The following is a 16,352-nucleotide window of genomic DNA, read 5'->3' as shown; positions in this document are numbered from 1 at the left end:
AAAAATAAATCACATTTAGAGAGATTTACTCCAAAAGTAATGGTAGAAAAATTAGTGTGCGAACCTCCTTGGTGGGCAGAGGCCACATGTGAAACCTGAATTCTATCTGTCTCACTAACTTTTAACGGCGTTGTGGGGAAGCCACGTATGTCGAAAGCAACCAAGCAGTCCAGGAGTCGCTGTTCTTAGTACTGGTCGCTTCTTAGAACAGGCCAGCGTTTTAGAAACTCTCACCGCAGCGACGCAAGAAAGAGACAGCAATGGTACCCTGTAGGGAAGTTGATAAAATGGTCATCGCGTACCTCGAATTACAAGTCCATTGTCTGTTCATAGCAAGCCGCTATCTCGCTCTAGGCGCTGGGTTTGCCATCGGTGCTAACATCTGAATAAATAATTCATTTCAGTGCTATTCAATTCATACCAATTGCAACACCAAATGGCGGATCCTGATCCTGGGGAGCGGTTTGTAGCCCTCCGGCCAATCAGGAAGGATCCAAAGAATAACGAAAACTAGGGGACTCAAGCTCCACCTTTAAGGCTATGATGCGCAGCGTTAATCTCCCGTCTACCGACTCCCCCTTGTCCACGTACATATGCATTGTTACTCGCCTATTTATTAATCCTGATTCCTGCCTCTACTATCTCACACTTACACATTAACACACAGTCGTCAGCTATCACATTATGTGAAAGACCGCAAATGTTGATATAAGGCCCCGATTTAACCAAGCCGTATACGAACGTGCTCGTGTGGCCTATAGGCGCAGCGCGTGTGACGCGCGATCAAAAGGCCCCGGAGGGTTCGATTCCATTTGACCTTCATCTCAAAGGAACTACCAGAGATTGCAGCCCCTGCCAAGCATATATCATGTGTTTTTATGAAGCCACACATTAAGACCACTCAGTGCCAGCCCTTACCAACTACCATCGGGCATGATCGTGATTTATCGCTCATAACGCGGTTTATAGAACGGGGTTTTTAACGCTGTCATCTTAAAAGAAAAAGGGGCACATAATGATTCATATTATTCTGGCCCTGTTCACCTGAAAGGGCACGGCATGTCAGTGACGAGCGCGTCGGTCTAGTCCGATTCTGTACGAGGCAATCAGATTCTGACCTGACAAGCCAAGACATTTCGTTCCTGTAGCGCTAACGTGAACGCCACCTTTTTCCCTGTCGACTAAGCTTTCGAGCGACGTACCAAGATACCTTTCTTGCGGCCGTCTTGAGGCAAATGCGCACAGAGACTCATATGACTGCGTACAGCGCATTAGATTGCAATACACCAGCGTACTCGCGCTTGACAGCCAAGGTAGCCATGGCGGCAGACCCTGTGCCGATCTGCCCCGGACGCTGGCCACCTATTCGAGAAATAAACCTATACGCTAAGCTCCACGCAATAAAAGCTTATCAAGCACGGGTACCTGGGCGAGCATCACCAAGAAAGGCTGTTTAAAACTTCCTTCTGCTTTTTTTTTTCTTTTTCTTCGAGGAACGTTTCAAGGGAAATATTCCTTGGGCTGCATAAAGTGGGTTATCTTAACGCTCACACGACCCTGAGCACACCCCCTTGTAGCTGCGTATATCGTTAATATCTAGCAGCGCTGTGAGATATGGCCCCACCAGTTGGACAGTTCACAAAATCGGCTTTGGCGCTGAGGAGCCGTTAGATCGCTGGCGCTACGATCGCCAACTTCTCTGCAGGTGCGAAAGGGCTTGTGGTCCTCGTTGAGAAAGTGAGGCCATTGCGCCGCCCAGATGCATCAAGGCTTGCTCGCGTTAGAACAGCTTTGGCCGAAGGGTACGCGTACCGCCTTTAGCAGTCTGCTAGGTCGTTCGAAACTGGGCTTGGCCCCAAGAGGGAGCGAAGCTGTAGGATTACGGAACTAAACCGGACGCCGGGCAGAGATACGATTGTACCCATTTTAGCCGATGGGTGGCCGGCAGAGCGTTTCGAACCAACCACCTCACGCAGCCGAGACGAGGGTAAGTCAGCAAGTAATTTTAGGTGGTAGCCGAGACGAGGGTGTATATCAGCCCAGCAAGTAATTTTGGGTGGCGGCGCCTTAGCTACCTTATCGTCGCCTGCTACGAAGCATCAGGGCTCGGGCGTGGCCGAACGTCAGTGGTCCTCTATTTCGATTAACTCAGGACTCGGCCTCCGCTGCATTACCGCAAGTAGGATGCTCTGGAACAACGCGCGCTGATCGCGAAGGTGCGCGGTGCGGAAGGACGAGGCCTAAATCATGTGGGGGGTGGGGCGCTGAAGGCCTGTCTGCAAAGGCTTAGCACCTACGTGACATTCGAAGGTCCTTACGGCGTCCAACGACGGGGTGAAAAGGTAAAGAGCCACTCACCAAACTGGGCGGGCGTGTTGGTTGCCCGAGCTGCTGCGCCTCTTCTGGGTAGCGCGGAAGAGGATGGCTCCCCCGGCACTCAGCAGCCCTACTCCAGCGTGGCGGCCGCCTCGACAACCTCTCGAACACTGGTGCGAGCCGGGCTGCACGGTCCGCGAGCTCGGCTCGAGCCTCGAGACACTGCGCCTGCTCCTCGTCGTCGTCTCTGCCTGCGTGGTAGCTCGGGCAAGCGCAGTCTTGCCGCTAGCAGGGAACAAGGCTCATGTTCCCAATATCTAGCGCCATGGTTTCCAGCGTAGGAAAAACAATTGAGCTCGTTCAGGAAACTTTTTTAGGCCGGGCTGGTGCTCCATAAGTCAGGACTACTTTAAAGTGAAATCTGTACTAGCCTCGTCGAGTCATGGTCATAGGCGCGGTGAATTTGACATCAGGTGTGAAGCGAGAAGTCCCGTACCTAAGATTAGACAGTACTGAAAAAGCCAAAGTAGAGGCTATAATTAGACAAGCATACAAGGTAGCATTAGGGCTACCGAACTGTACCTCTACCGAAAGACTCCTGGGCTTGGCAGTACACAACACCGTAGATGAGCTTTAGGAGGCACACTTAACAACGCAACAAGGCCGGTTTTCCCGCACCAAAATAAGAAGGGCCATGCGTAGTCGCTTAGCATTAAAGATCGAGCGGACATCAGAAGATACCAGGACCCATATACCTAAACGCATCGCTATAGGGCAATACGAGTCAAGTCACTAACTAAGAACATGCATCCTTCTTCCCACGGGTAGAAGAAGAGTTAAGGCAAGAGCTCTACACAGGATATACAGCCAAGATAAACATGTGGTGTATGTAGATGCCACATAATATCCACAGAAACAAGTGTTTGCACTAGCGGCAGTGAACGCGCAAGGTATCTCATGGTCTCCAGCACTACCAAAACGAGATCCTCGGAAACGGCAGAAGAGGCAACAATCGCCCTTGCCATCATTAATGCCGAAGCTACTATTATAATCAGCGACTCTAAATTCGCCTTGCACAGTTATGTAAGGCGCAGAATTTCTCAGGCAGCAATGAACATACTGGGTCAATTAAACACTTATACAGAATTCTTTTATTTATATATTTCTCGGCTCACCTAGGAAACCCTGATAACGAAGCGGCACACATCAAAGCTCGATGATTAATCAGCCGAGAAGGCGACGCGATATTTAGACGGCCTAGCATCATTTCACGACATTACTATACATTATGCGGTGAAATAGCCACTTATGATCACGTATTGTGGAACTGTAACGAGGAACCGCCCCCGGAATCTCTAATACAAATTCCTACTTTCGAGCAATAGGAGGCCATGTTGGGCAGCTGACACCTGGGAGTACAAAGCTTGTAGCCACCTAGCACGGATCAACTGCATTCTGCCTTTTCTGACGAAATAAATATTTTGCAATCCAGCTCTGCGGCTTCTTCTTCTTCTTCTTCTTCTTCTTCTTCTTCTTCTTCTTCTTCTTCTTCTTCTTCTTCTTCTTCTTCTTCTTCTTCTTCTTCTTCTTCTTCTTCTTCTTCTTCTTCTTCTTCTTCTTCTTCTTCTTCTTCTTCTTCTTCTTCTTCTTCTTCTTCTTCTTCTTCTTCTTCTTCTTCTTCTTCTTCTTCTTCTTCTTCTTCTTCTTCTTCTTCTTCTTCTTCTTCTTCTTCTTCGTGCGTACGGCGCGGAGCCGTGGCGCTCCCTTCATCTGGTGCTGCTTCGAAGTTTCCTCTAGTTCACACACCTGCTTCTTCTTCTTCTGCACGCTCCTAAGAAACTTAATTCGTACCGGTACATACCTCCACAAATATTTAACATTACCTGATTGCCACACAGCCTTCCAATCCCCTGCTTATACCGTTCCTTCCACTGCCACCGCTGCCCATTTGGTTCACCCCCTGGAACATTCTCCTTTAATGCGCCCTCTATACCTTCGTGTCGTCTAATCCCGGCTGTGGTGTCCTCGAGTTTCGCAGACAGGCACGCAAGTGTCGCGTGTTGGAACCAGTATTGCGGCTGCGTTTTCTGTACGTCCGCAGACAGCCATGGGGGAGTTATACCAGAGCAAACCGAATGGAGGGTGGAGGGGGGGGGGGGGGGGGGGGGGGGACCTGGTTCGAGGGCAGGGCGATGACAAATCCAATTTTCTTAATGCTCACCCGCCGTACAAGCAAGCGCTCCGGAACGTGGCGAAAGGGGAGATGCCGCAAGAAGTTATGTCTGACTCCACATTGAGCCTGCTGTCATTCCTACCGATAACACACATGTATTATTTCACTAAGACATCCGTTATCCACATTCTCCTGGGATTACGCATAGACATGGCCGAGTAAAGCCATTCGTTGATTCAAAAGGCCATTTCATAGTTTATTTACTGGTCCCCAAGCTTTTCCCTAACACTAGGGTAAAACCGGCTATTAGGCGAGAAGCCACCCTCGATATGAGGCAGCAAGCTACTGTTACAATTAACAAAATGTACCACATTAATGCTGCTGCGCTAGGTGATGGCTAAGCATATAACAGGGCAAATATAAATAGCTATGTTGGGATTACGCATCCACCCTATAGGGCGAAGTAGGGAACTTCTCTGCTTATTATACGACTGAGGCCACAGGGATATCGGCTTGGTTAGGGTGTCAATCAAACGTTTCACCCAATATCGACGCTTCGCCGCGTTTCAGTCTAATCCAGCCGTGTATTGAACCGTTGGGCAAGTATCAAACTACCATGGCTTAGCGTATCTCGGTAAATGCGTAGGATCGTTGCCGCCCTGCGCCGTGCAGCGCAGGTGGCAGGTGAGCGAATTCAGAGGTGAGAACTTTATTTTTCAAGCACAATCACCGACGTCTGTAGATCAGCGGGAAGAGGAGGATCCACAAAACTAAATTTGGGTCGGGAACGCTGCGCTTGTTTCCTGATGTACAAAACCCAAGTCCAAATCGACTCTGCTGTTCTTCGATGATCTGCCTCAGGGTGGGTATGTGATCGCCACATCCGGTTGCTTGCATGGCAAACGTCAGGCAGGCATTGTAACTTCGCACGTCGCTGAAATGAAGAATATCTTGGTCAACAGGAGAGCTTGGGAATGCCTGGGTAATGTTGAATTGCTCTACAAATTTCAAAATATTAACGTTACAGCGACGCTTTCTAAAGATGAATGTAATGCTCAGTGACAAATGCTTTTAGAACATTTATCATATACTTGCAGTACAGAACTATATCAGCATAAATTAACGCTTCCCGGTCGGATGTACGGGAAGTGCTTACCTGCAAATGGTTGCATCATATGCCTGCTTGCTCATGATTAGGTCTCTCTGCTTATTATACGACTGAGGCCACAGGGATATCAGCTTGGTTAGGGTAACATTGCACTTGTTCACCTCATTTTGTAGCTCGGCACTGTTGCAGATGGATTCCTTTTCTGTGAAGGCAAAGAGAAAAAAACGTCGGCGCAGGAGAAAAAAAGAAAAGAAGAAATGGGGACATACCGCGCTTGCGCAAAGCAGCTAGGCTGCAGGGTTTGTTTCCAAGGCCTGTAACTGGTGCCCTTAAGGTTCGTCATAAAGGCTTGGTCTAACACCCCCCGAGCAAATCAGGATATGAGCGATATCGTAGTTGAGGGCTCCAGGTAACTAAGACCACTCAGGGTTCTTTACACTGACATCGCACAGTACATGGAAGCCTCGGGTTTCGCATCATCAGAACGAGCCCACCGCGGCCGGAATCGGAGCCGAGGCTCCCAGCCCAGTTCTCCAGAAAGGGAAAAATAGATTTTAAAATCTAAAACCGAGGGTTGGGCAAGTGATTTAGGGCTTAAGATGCGCCGTAAAGGCGGCTGAGAACCAAACCATGTAACCTGGCTATTTGTGGCAGTGACAGAATATCAAGCAGCTAGAAGACAAGGCTCGGTCGACGACCGAACCGCCACTGCTACGCTGATTTCCCCTTTTTCAGGAGTTTGTAGGATTAAATTTTGACGAAAATTAAATTTTAACGGAATTTTAGTGAAAGATTTTTTGGGATGCATTGTGGATATGGTATGGAATGTCTCACAGACAGTGTCAGGAGACTGATAATAGCTGCGAAGAATATCTGAAACTGGGACAGAGCATGGAGTGGTAGCTCTTCATCGCATATATTGTCTTCGATTTCCTACGTGAAAATGGCTAATTTTAAGCGCTTTTATGTTATCGAAGATGCGTGCAATGTCGATCTATGGCAAGCATGTCGCTGTAAGGCAGAAAATAACACTTACGGCCAGCCATGTCAGCCATGACCGAAGCGTTGGTGCTAACGTTGCCGCTAAGCAGGCGCTCCACGTTCATCTCCGGCCTGTGCTTGATGTGTTGGAACATAGCCATGTTCTGCGGAAGGCCGGATATCACCGACTCCTCTTCCGGCTCGTTGTCGAAGAAGTATTCGTCCTCGTAAGCGAGTTTTCGCCGCTTGTCACGTTTCGAGTGTTTCGACTTGCCCGCCACCAGAGTATCGGCAACCAGCTTCTTGGTTTTTGCATCCTTGTTGCGCAGCTTCCTGTGTCGTCGATGCGACTTGCGGCCAGCGCGAGGCCTCACATCCGGCTCGAGGTCAGCGAAGTCCTCGTAGTCCTCGAGTTCCCTTTGATTTTTCCTGTTCAGGTCATGGTACTGATTAGCCATCGGAGCGCAAGAGCTCGTAGCTGTCATCGTCACGGAAGCCGTCTGGTTCCTCCATTAGCTTTCCAGCCGGGTTCATGAAGGCGGGCTTTTGCCTCTTCGAGATGATCTCGTAGTCATCTTCTTCGTCGTAGCTACCTCGTCCACTTGTCTGCTTGGACAATTGAGCGCTTTTGTCCAGGTATCGCCGGAGCACGTGCTGCTTTAGATCCATGGACGATCTGAAGGCGGATTTGTTCTTTGACATCCTGTCGTTGGCATTCTTGTTTGGCATTCGCTGTTCTCTTGCCGCCTTGACTGCCTGTTTGCTCTGACTATTGCGACGGAATTCATCACAGTTCAGGCTGTAAGCATCCTGAAGTACGCGCTTGTACACCTTAAGCTGAGCGTTAACGCTCGACTCTCCGACGCATTCTGTACCCTCAATGGACGACGACAGGCATTCCTGGAGACGAGTGACGTACCTGAAAAAGAAAAAGAAACAACAATTTCAGCAGGCCGCACCAGATGTGCCCTGACGGAAAGGTGACGCATGTAGATTTTGCCTATCGCCAAGGCAGCGTACAAGGGCGGCTGAAGTTATTTTAGTTAAATACATAAAACTTATTTCGTTCCCCTTCAACACCGCTGGGCTGTTCGAGTGGCGGTCGGTAGCTAGCAGAATGATTAGTGTAATAGCGGCTGTCCATTGCTGTCGTCAGATTCTACTACGTAGCAGTGTGTGCGCCATCAAAAACCCAGTCGTGTGTGTGCGTGGCCGCCGAATGAAGCCTCCGGAGCCTGCACCGAGCCGATCTCGACCCCCCTCCCCTTCGCAGAGGGAACTTCTGCATCCATGGAGGCGCGGCTGAGAGAAAGGCGGGGCGACGTCCCAAAAGAACAGCGACTGTGCTGAGAGGGCAGCGGCAACGAAAACGAGATCGCGTCGTCGGCTGACCCAACACGGCGCACCAAGTAAGGCAAAATGTGCGTAATGCAAAACAAAATGTCAAAGCATGTAAAAACATTAGTTACCCGTAAATCCACCCACATTAAAGGAAGTGTAAATGCAGAAATATAGAGTATTAAGCCCTTGACACCGATGAAAGCCAACCAAAGCTTAAAACAAATCAAGTGCTGCAACTACCAGGCATTTGTATGCGAGCGGAAACAAAACAATTTAGAGCAGTGAGGAAATACGAATGCCTGATCGATGCTGCTACTGTTACAACATTAGAGACGTGATCATTTCTAAACTATTTTTACTTTCTTATTTAATCTTTATTTTTTTCTTGACTACTTTAATATTCACCATTTTTGTTTATTTCTCCCAGCACACCCCAGCGTCGTTAAGCTAGACAAGGAGAATTATGCACACGTTCCCCGGAAGGCGGCGTAGAATAGTGGCTAGCGCGCTCGGCTGGGATACGGAAGGGATACGGAAGGGTGGCGGTGCAAGCCCTGGCGTGGTCAGCTTTTTTTTTTTTCTTATGAGCGCATTGATGATCTCGCCAAATATCGAGATATTCCGTACACATATCGTGGTAACACGCTCTGTTCACAGGTCCTGTACACAAGAGACAAGAAAGGTTTTCGCCTTAAAATATCAAAGAAAAAGGATCCTAAAAGCGCGTACTGCTGGCGCAGTCCATAGTATCACATCATCTGAGTGCATTTTAAGATTATTACTTTGTTTACTTCCGTGACTTGGGGGGGGGGGGGGGGAGTGTAAAATGAAGCTCACTAATATTCGGAATATGCACGTCAGCGCAAGTGGCCAATATTTAATGAACGAGCTGCAAAACACACAATGGACGAGTGTCTTCTGATGCTTTATACCTTTGAGCCGTTCCTGAAATCCCTACAGGATTCTGGGATACCCTTTAATTGAGACAACTGTGGAATATCGTGAGATATAATGCTATGCACAGTCTGGTGGGAACGGTGTAAGCTTCCGATGCGTGGAAAAAAATGTGTTTCTGAGGTTTGTTCGGCGCTCACAACAGATATGTCAGGCTGTTGTAAGGAACCAATACAGGGCCGGATTATCCAGGGTTCAAAGGGTTCAAATGAACCAGGCTCACCGTTCTCAGCCCCCCCCCCCCCCCCCCGAGAGCTAGAAAAACATTGCGGACTTCGAGGTTTGGGCGGAAAATGTGGTTTATAGCTTATGATGTTTACGTCCCAAAGCAACTCAAGCTATGAGAGACGCCGTAGTGGAGGGCTCCCGAAATTTCGGCTATCCATGGGGTGTTTTAACGTGCGCTGACATCGCACAGCAAACGGACGCCTTGCTTTTCACTTCCATGAAAAGCTTCCGCCGCGGCGGCCCGAAAAGTAGTCAAATCGTCTTCCTGAGTTCCCATGATTAACATGATTAGCGTATATATTAGAATTGCCCATCTTCCAAAAGCTTCCAAAAAAGTTCAAATGGTTTTAGCTGTTTCCAACTGGTTTCAGTTGGTTTAAGCTGGTTCCAGCTGATGCACAACTGGCCTTAACCAGGTAACTGATGCCTACCAGTTGGTAGTCAGCGGGTACCAGTTGGTGGTCAAGTGGAATCAAGGGGTTCATAGCTGGCTTTCAATCGAGAGAGCTTGTATTAGCTGGCAAACCAACTGTCCTATGTCATTACTACAGTTAATGTCAGTTGTTGTTTGATTAATTTGAGCAATAAAAGCTGCGGCAAAACCAATAAATTATGAGTTAGAGTTATATGGTCCATAGCTGACAGCCGCCTCAGCAATTTGTCGCTGCTGAGCGGGGAGAGGGGGGGGGGGGGGGGGGGGCGCACATTTACTGGCGGGTGAACGTTTTAGATCTCAGCAAGGATCTTTCCCAGCCAGCTAAAGACTCGAAAAAACATAGAGAAACGTACCTTTATTCCCTTGCTTAAAAGTGGAATGAAAAAAACCGACGTGTTATACGAATACACATCTTATTTTTTTCCTGTGAAATATTTAAAGTTACAGTTCCTTCATTGTGTAAATATGTAATGTGACTGTAAAAAATTGGAAGGTCGTTTTAGCTTTGCCCTGTAGACGCGATAGCACGACTTAAATGTTCTTCCTATTTTAATAGAAAGTGCATGTAAGCTAACGAGGGAGCTTGTAAGCTTGGGGAGCTGGAAAATAGGAAACATTGCCATTAACGCTATCCTATAATGCACTTACGGAGCTTATGTGTCCACAGTATTTTTTTTTCCGACCACCCTATACAGCGGCGGCGATATCTCCGTGGAACAAGCTGCATATGCGAACTAGCTCGGTAAATTTGTTATTTAAGTTGAATGCGGAAAGGCATGCACATGCAGAAGTGCTCATGTTTTAAAAGCATAAATTATGAACAAAAATAAATATACTTTGTATAAATAATTTGTATAAATGTAATATATATTACGGATTATTTGAGCGTTATAAAACTAATTTTGTGCAAGTTCAGAACCTTTCTAATTTTCTACGGGCACCACCATTTCAACACGATTTAGCGCCAAGCATTATGATAGCGTTCCGAGTAATAAGTATTTTGTTGTACTTAATTTCAGCATATAGAACAAAATATTATAGTTTCTGTAGAGACAAGACCTTAGGCCAGCATCAATCCGTCATGCTGGACGAATTCACAAACCTATTAGATTATTGGTAACGCATTCTCGGTAACAATTTGCGAAAAGCGTATGAACGAGACCCATCTTTACTTCGTCTGTGCAGACAGGTAGCCCATTGTCCTTCGCTATCGAATCAGCCCCCCCCCCCCCCCCCCTTCTAAAACAAAATTTATTTTTCACGAATACGTTTTTGATCTTCATACACAGTCAGAATATTATTCGAGTAAATATGGCGTGTCGTCTCTGTAGGAAATTCTAAGGCGAGTCAAGTCTCAAACATGACATGGGAAAAGGGGGGAGGGAGGGGGACGACTACAGGGGCCCTCTTATTTTTGAACCGGGCCCTCGTGACAGTTAATCCGCCCCTGCTAATGGGACACGTGTTTGAAAATTAAGAACTAGAAGCCTGTCGAGAGGAGATCTGCGGATATATTGATTGTTATCTTGGATTCATACATCGTGTAAAAAAAAACATACGTTCAAAAACTCTTTCCTAGAAAAGGTCTCAAATTTCTGAGTGTCATTACTCCTTAGAATCACCGCGGTAGGAGCGCTGCCGACCATTCTAAAGTTGTTAAGTCCCTTCAGTTCAGGACACTCCAATCCCTAGAACACAAAAGCACGATATTTGAAGACGAGTTTCAGGTCGATAACACGTATTTCAGAAAAGGAATTCTCTTCTTGAGAAGCCTGGCATAAAGAGGCATAAAGAGACACCCATTTCAAATTTTTTTTTTTTACCTTGTCGCAAAATTATGAAAGGTGGCGTGTTATATCTGCACACCATTTACGAAATGTACAGTTTACGAGATTAACAAGTCTTAGTTAATCCTGCTGCCTCTCCACCGCTCTCCGGCTCTAAACTCAATTTAGCTAACCTAAATGAAGCTGAGCTTCGACACTTACCCGCAAGCCAGCGCCATGGGTGGCTTGCTTTTCACGTGGCCATCGAGGGTGTTTTGGAACTGAAGAGCGCAGGTCAGGGCGCGTTTCATCACTGCTGTATGCTGACATTTGGTTTTCATGTGCGGTCCAAGCGCTTGGATGCTCATGGACGCTGAAAAAAAAAAAAAGCGATATTTCTCTATGACGTAAATCCAAAACACCCATCCCTGACATCTTTAACAAAAACGTCGTTTTAGTTGTCACAGGCGAAACTAGATTTGATTCTCCAACACTAGTCACTTAAATTCATTTCTAGTGTACGTACCCCGCCGGGGTGGCGCAGTGGTTACGGCGCTCGACTATGTGCCCAAGGACGCGGGATCTAATCCCAGCCTCGGCGGCCGCTTTTCGATGGAGGCAAAAAAACAAGGCGCTCGTGTACTATGCGATGTCAGTGCATGGTAAAGAACCCAATGTGGTCGAAATTCTGAAGTCCTCCGCTACGGCGTCTCTCATAACCTGAGTAACTTTGGGACGTTAAACCCCACAAAGCAAACAAACATATTTCTAGTATACGCGCACGTTTGGTGAATAGGCTTATGAGAGCTGTTTGCGTGCTACCTAGGATTTGCTCTTTGGCATTCACCACTGCCTTGTTGTCAAAGCCATGTCACGGGCGTCGACCGGTCATAAACTAGCCTCAGTCCCATGCGCGTACACTCGTCATTGCTTTAAGGCGGCTTCACTACTATATTGCTGCGCGTGCATGGCTCATATTTTCTGTTTAATTACTTTCATCGATTTCCCGGGTAGAATTCGCTGTGGCGTACAGCAGCTGGTAACGCGTTTGAAGCCTTACGGCTGAAACTACAAGTTAATCGAATTTCCTGCTATTCTAGCGCACAGGCGCTGAATTCATATCCGCAGCATGCGTCTGAGTTCTCACGGGAGTAACCCTCTAAGCTGTTTATGTCATAAGGTTCTATTACTGGCTCGTGCTTCAGCTTTAGTGGACCGCTATTAAAGGGCCTCTGAAATGTTGTTTGGTTGGTTCGGTCTGGTTTATGGGATTTAACGTCGCAAAGTGACTCAGGCTATGAAGGACTTCATAGTGACACGCTCCGGAAACTTCGACCACCTGCGGTTCTTTTACGTGCACTGACATCGCACAGCGCATGAATGCCTTGCTTTTCGCCTCCATCGAAAAGCGGCCACCGCTGCTGGGATTCGATCCCGCACCCTTAGGCACAGCAGCCAGGTGCCCAAACCACTGTGCCACCGCGGTTTGCGCAAGTGTGTTTGATGTTGGCTATAAAATGCTGGCATTAGGAGAGTATAGGCCACTAAGCAGCCATGCCGTGTAAAAGACCTAGAAAGCAAGCTGATAATTTAAAATAATATTTTGCTTATTTCCGCCTTCGCGTCTCGCGGGCTACCATTGGTTCGGCGCCACCGTCATGGGGAGAGTCCAGTGAGCCCGCTGGCGAATTGCTTTCCCCGTCGTCAGGATTCAACGCCCTGTTTTCAGAGGGAGGGCTTTTGTAGGCTCCAAGCCACCCACATATGCAGGCATTGAAACAAGCAATTACTTGAGCTCAGAGTCAATTGCGCAACAAAAAAGGCAAAGCTCGTAGACAGAGTAAAGGTGTGGCATACGCGTAAGTAAGTTAACGCGGAAGCGAGGGTTGGGAAGCGAGTAATTGAACGAGCGCGTCAGGAGGCAACTTCAAGTACAAAGGGAGGGTAGAGCGTCAGTTAAGCTTTTTTCTCTTTTTTTTTATGGCTTTTTCCGCCGTGTGGATTGAGAGAAAATAGGTGTAGAGTCATTTTTTAATCACTAGTCTGACGCAATCCACAAGATCGAAATATTTGAAAGAGAATAATGAGCGGCCCAGTATCTATCAGTATTCTGGGTTTCTTTAACCCCACTTCCCTCTTGACTGGAGTAGGCGCCGATATACTCGCAAGTCAGGTTCAATTGGTGATTACGAACGTCCCGTTTCATAACAATCTCCCCAAAACAAAACTCGTTCCGAATTTTCTGCGACACCCATCAATTTTTTTTTCTTCAATTCTTCATTGTGAAACGTCACTATGATAATTACCATAACATTCTGTATGTGTTGCATATAACTCATATGAATACCATGCCCATTATACAGCGCTTGTAGAGACAACACATATGGTGAACTCGAAGCTCACACGAACTGTGTGTCATGCCATACACACATTATAAAAATACTGAAATACTGTTTGGAAATCATGCAAAAATTGAGGTGTACGGATTTTCGTTTATTTTTATCATACGGACTCATACACATTATTCGTATGGAGCGTTTCAGTACGGCTGGATGGCAGTTATGATTTGAGGGCTTCAAAAAACATTAAGAATTTACAATCCACACAGTCTCTGCAGACCTTTCAAAAATTGCAATGCCCACAATTAAAACCTTTATACCGATAATGGCAAAAACAGAGAAGCGCAGTGCTCGCAGATGATTCAAAATTAGTTAAGGCCCCGAGGAGGCTTAAAGAGTATGCGAATAGGGGCACAGAGACGACAGTTGCTACAGCCTCCAATATTTCCTCCAACTCGTTCATACTTACAGATGTTGAGAGGACACAGATGACGCTTGTCGCTCGTAGCGTGCCTGACAAATTCCCTTGCGTGCTCAAATAGCCTGTGATTGACGCACTTCGTCTTGTGCTCAGCAATGGCGATGCATCTGTGCACATCCTGTGTGTAGCTGAATGGAAGAAACACCAGCGAAGACGCAACGCTGTCAGCAGTATTACAAAAAAAAAAATGATTTGGAGCGCAATTTCAAAAACACAGCTTAAGGATGTACGAGTCAACAGCTAAAAAACAAATTGTGTGTGCGGCAGCTGTTAACTAGATGAATGACTGTGCCAACTAAGCTAAACGTAAGCAGAAGGCCAAGAGCATTGGCGTTTTGTCTACTACTGTTTCACTATGAGCTGCGGGCAAGATCCGATCAGTTGGTCGCGAAAACTGCGGACAAGGCTTTCTTGTCGAAAAGGCGTCGCTTAATTTTACGGAGTTCTTTTTTTTTTTTTTCTGCGTATTTCTTCGCCTTTGTTCATTTAGTTTCATGCATTGAACGACGTTCAGCACTTTAGCACTCACCTGCAAGTATCGGTGGACCCGGACCAAGACGATCTGGCATGCTCGTCAGACAGCGAGAAGTATGTTACACAGCACATCATGATTTTCTTCAGTGCTAACGCTTGGTTGCACTCCTCGAAGTTTAGAGGACCTGGAATGCACCGTCGGTTAAAGTATACTCCTCGCTTCAAAATGCAACTCACAACGGGGTTCATGTGAGAACTGACAAACAACAACATAGGAACGCTCGACGAATAGACGAATAGCGCCAAAACAGCGCTAAAAAGCACGACACCTACACATTGTCTCCTCGTTCAATATAAAGCTGTATATACCCCCGAACTCTGGTACACAGCTTTCACTCGAGCTTCTTCATTGTTTTTTTTTTGTTTTTTTCCAGTTCTGCATCTTCATTTTCTTTGTTTTCTCTTTCTTTTGCCTGCATGACAGGCTGTTTACTATTCAGCACCCTAGCCTAGATCGATCGCGGATCATCAGGATGGTAGCTAGTGAGCATACTGGAATTTGATCATTTTTTTTTTTGCGAAGCACCACTGCACTTCCGATCACTTAAGCCAGCCAGCGCAGAAAAATCCACAGCTGGCATCCTCTACTACGAGATTGCCAAAACTGACTGCAACCCAATAATAGCCAGCCACTGCATTGTATGCTCACATGCATTCAAGCCTAGCTCCTGGCAGGCCAAGGATTGACCTTGGACCGGATCGTGGACCGGTCTGACGGAAGGAAATTTTCGAGGATTTCTTCCCTGAACCTGGCAACTACCTCTGGCTTCGAAACCGCTGCCAATATTTAGTGACATGAAGTGCAGGTGTTTGTACTCAATTATCTCCAATATTTTATACCAGAATACTAGGCCAGCGGGTTTTGTGGACTAGCTGAGGTCTAGCTGTGGCAAATCTTGTTGTAAACTTCTAGCGTTCTGAGTGTAAACTTAAATAGAACACTGTTACTTTTTTCGGCACGCTCACGTTTGAAAGAGGGGGAGGGGGTGATATGAGAGGCTTATATAAGCGACGGCGTTAAAGGTGCACGGCGAAAATATGACGTATTAAATACGATGCTCACTCATGGCCGGCTCGCACTTGACGCTATAAATGTTGATCATTAGCTCCGACAGGATGTTCACTGTAATGACAAGCGGGTCCTTAGTCTGGTCGGTTTCGAGACACTTGAGCTCCTTCCGTGCTGAGTCGAAGCATTTCTTGTAGTTGTAGTAGCACCTAAAGGGAGGAAATAAACGGACAAGCATCATTCGCGTTCGAGAGATCAGACTGCTCCCTCCCGTGGCACTAACTACACCAAATGTGAATGGCACCTGCTAGCTATGTTATGCAATTAAAAACGGCCCACCATCAGAAACGCATCATAGAAAGCTTCATTTGATGACGTCAGCATCGCCAGCTGTCGTCAAACAGGCAGTGAGATCAACCTTATTGTTCTCGTTAAGAACTGACCCTCTGGCTCTCTGTGTATGACCGCTATTTGTTCGGCAGCAAGAGACGCAATCATGGGCGTGAGAAAATTAAGCTTCAACCTGTGACGTCCTTACCGAAACGATCAGGCTGCCACGGTTTTGAAATGAACGCCGCTACTGTGTGGAAGTACGCATTTTGCTAGCGATATTGTCTTCACTAGTCTCAAAAGCTTGTAAAACTTCCGTTTTCGGCGTATGATTAAGGACGCAGTGTTTAAGCGGT

General features: G+C 46.9%; 1 protein-coding gene across 1 annotated transcript in view; it reads right to left on the bottom strand.

Moving 5' to 3' along the window:
- Positions 1-5,197: 5,197 nt before the first annotated feature.
- Positions 5,198-16,352, bottom strand: part of LOC146205390 (uncharacterized) — a 34,376-nt gene continuing 23,221 nt past the window's right edge. Inside the window, 8 exon segments of the mRNA XM_084607140.1 lie at positions 5,198-5,423; positions 5,646-5,799; positions 6,634-7,030; positions 7,032-7,497; positions 11,526-11,676; positions 14,112-14,251; positions 14,653-14,782; positions 15,721-15,875. Coding sequence (XP_084463266.1) covers positions 5,216-5,423; positions 5,646-5,799; positions 6,634-7,030; positions 7,032-7,497; positions 11,526-11,676; positions 14,112-14,251; positions 14,653-14,782; positions 15,721-15,875 — 1,801 coding nt within the window. The 3' untranslated portion in view covers positions 5,198-5,215.

Source organism: Amblyomma maculatum, chromosome 1 (genome assembly GCF_055883805.1).
Source record: "Amblyomma maculatum isolate TAMU_Amacu chromosome 1, ASM5588380v1, whole genome shotgun sequence".
Taxonomy (NCBI): domain Eukaryota; kingdom Metazoa; phylum Arthropoda; class Arachnida; order Ixodida; family Ixodidae; genus Amblyomma; species Amblyomma maculatum.
The sequence above is the reverse complement of the archived record's forward strand: the minus strand, read 5'-3'. Positions and strand labels throughout refer to the sequence as shown.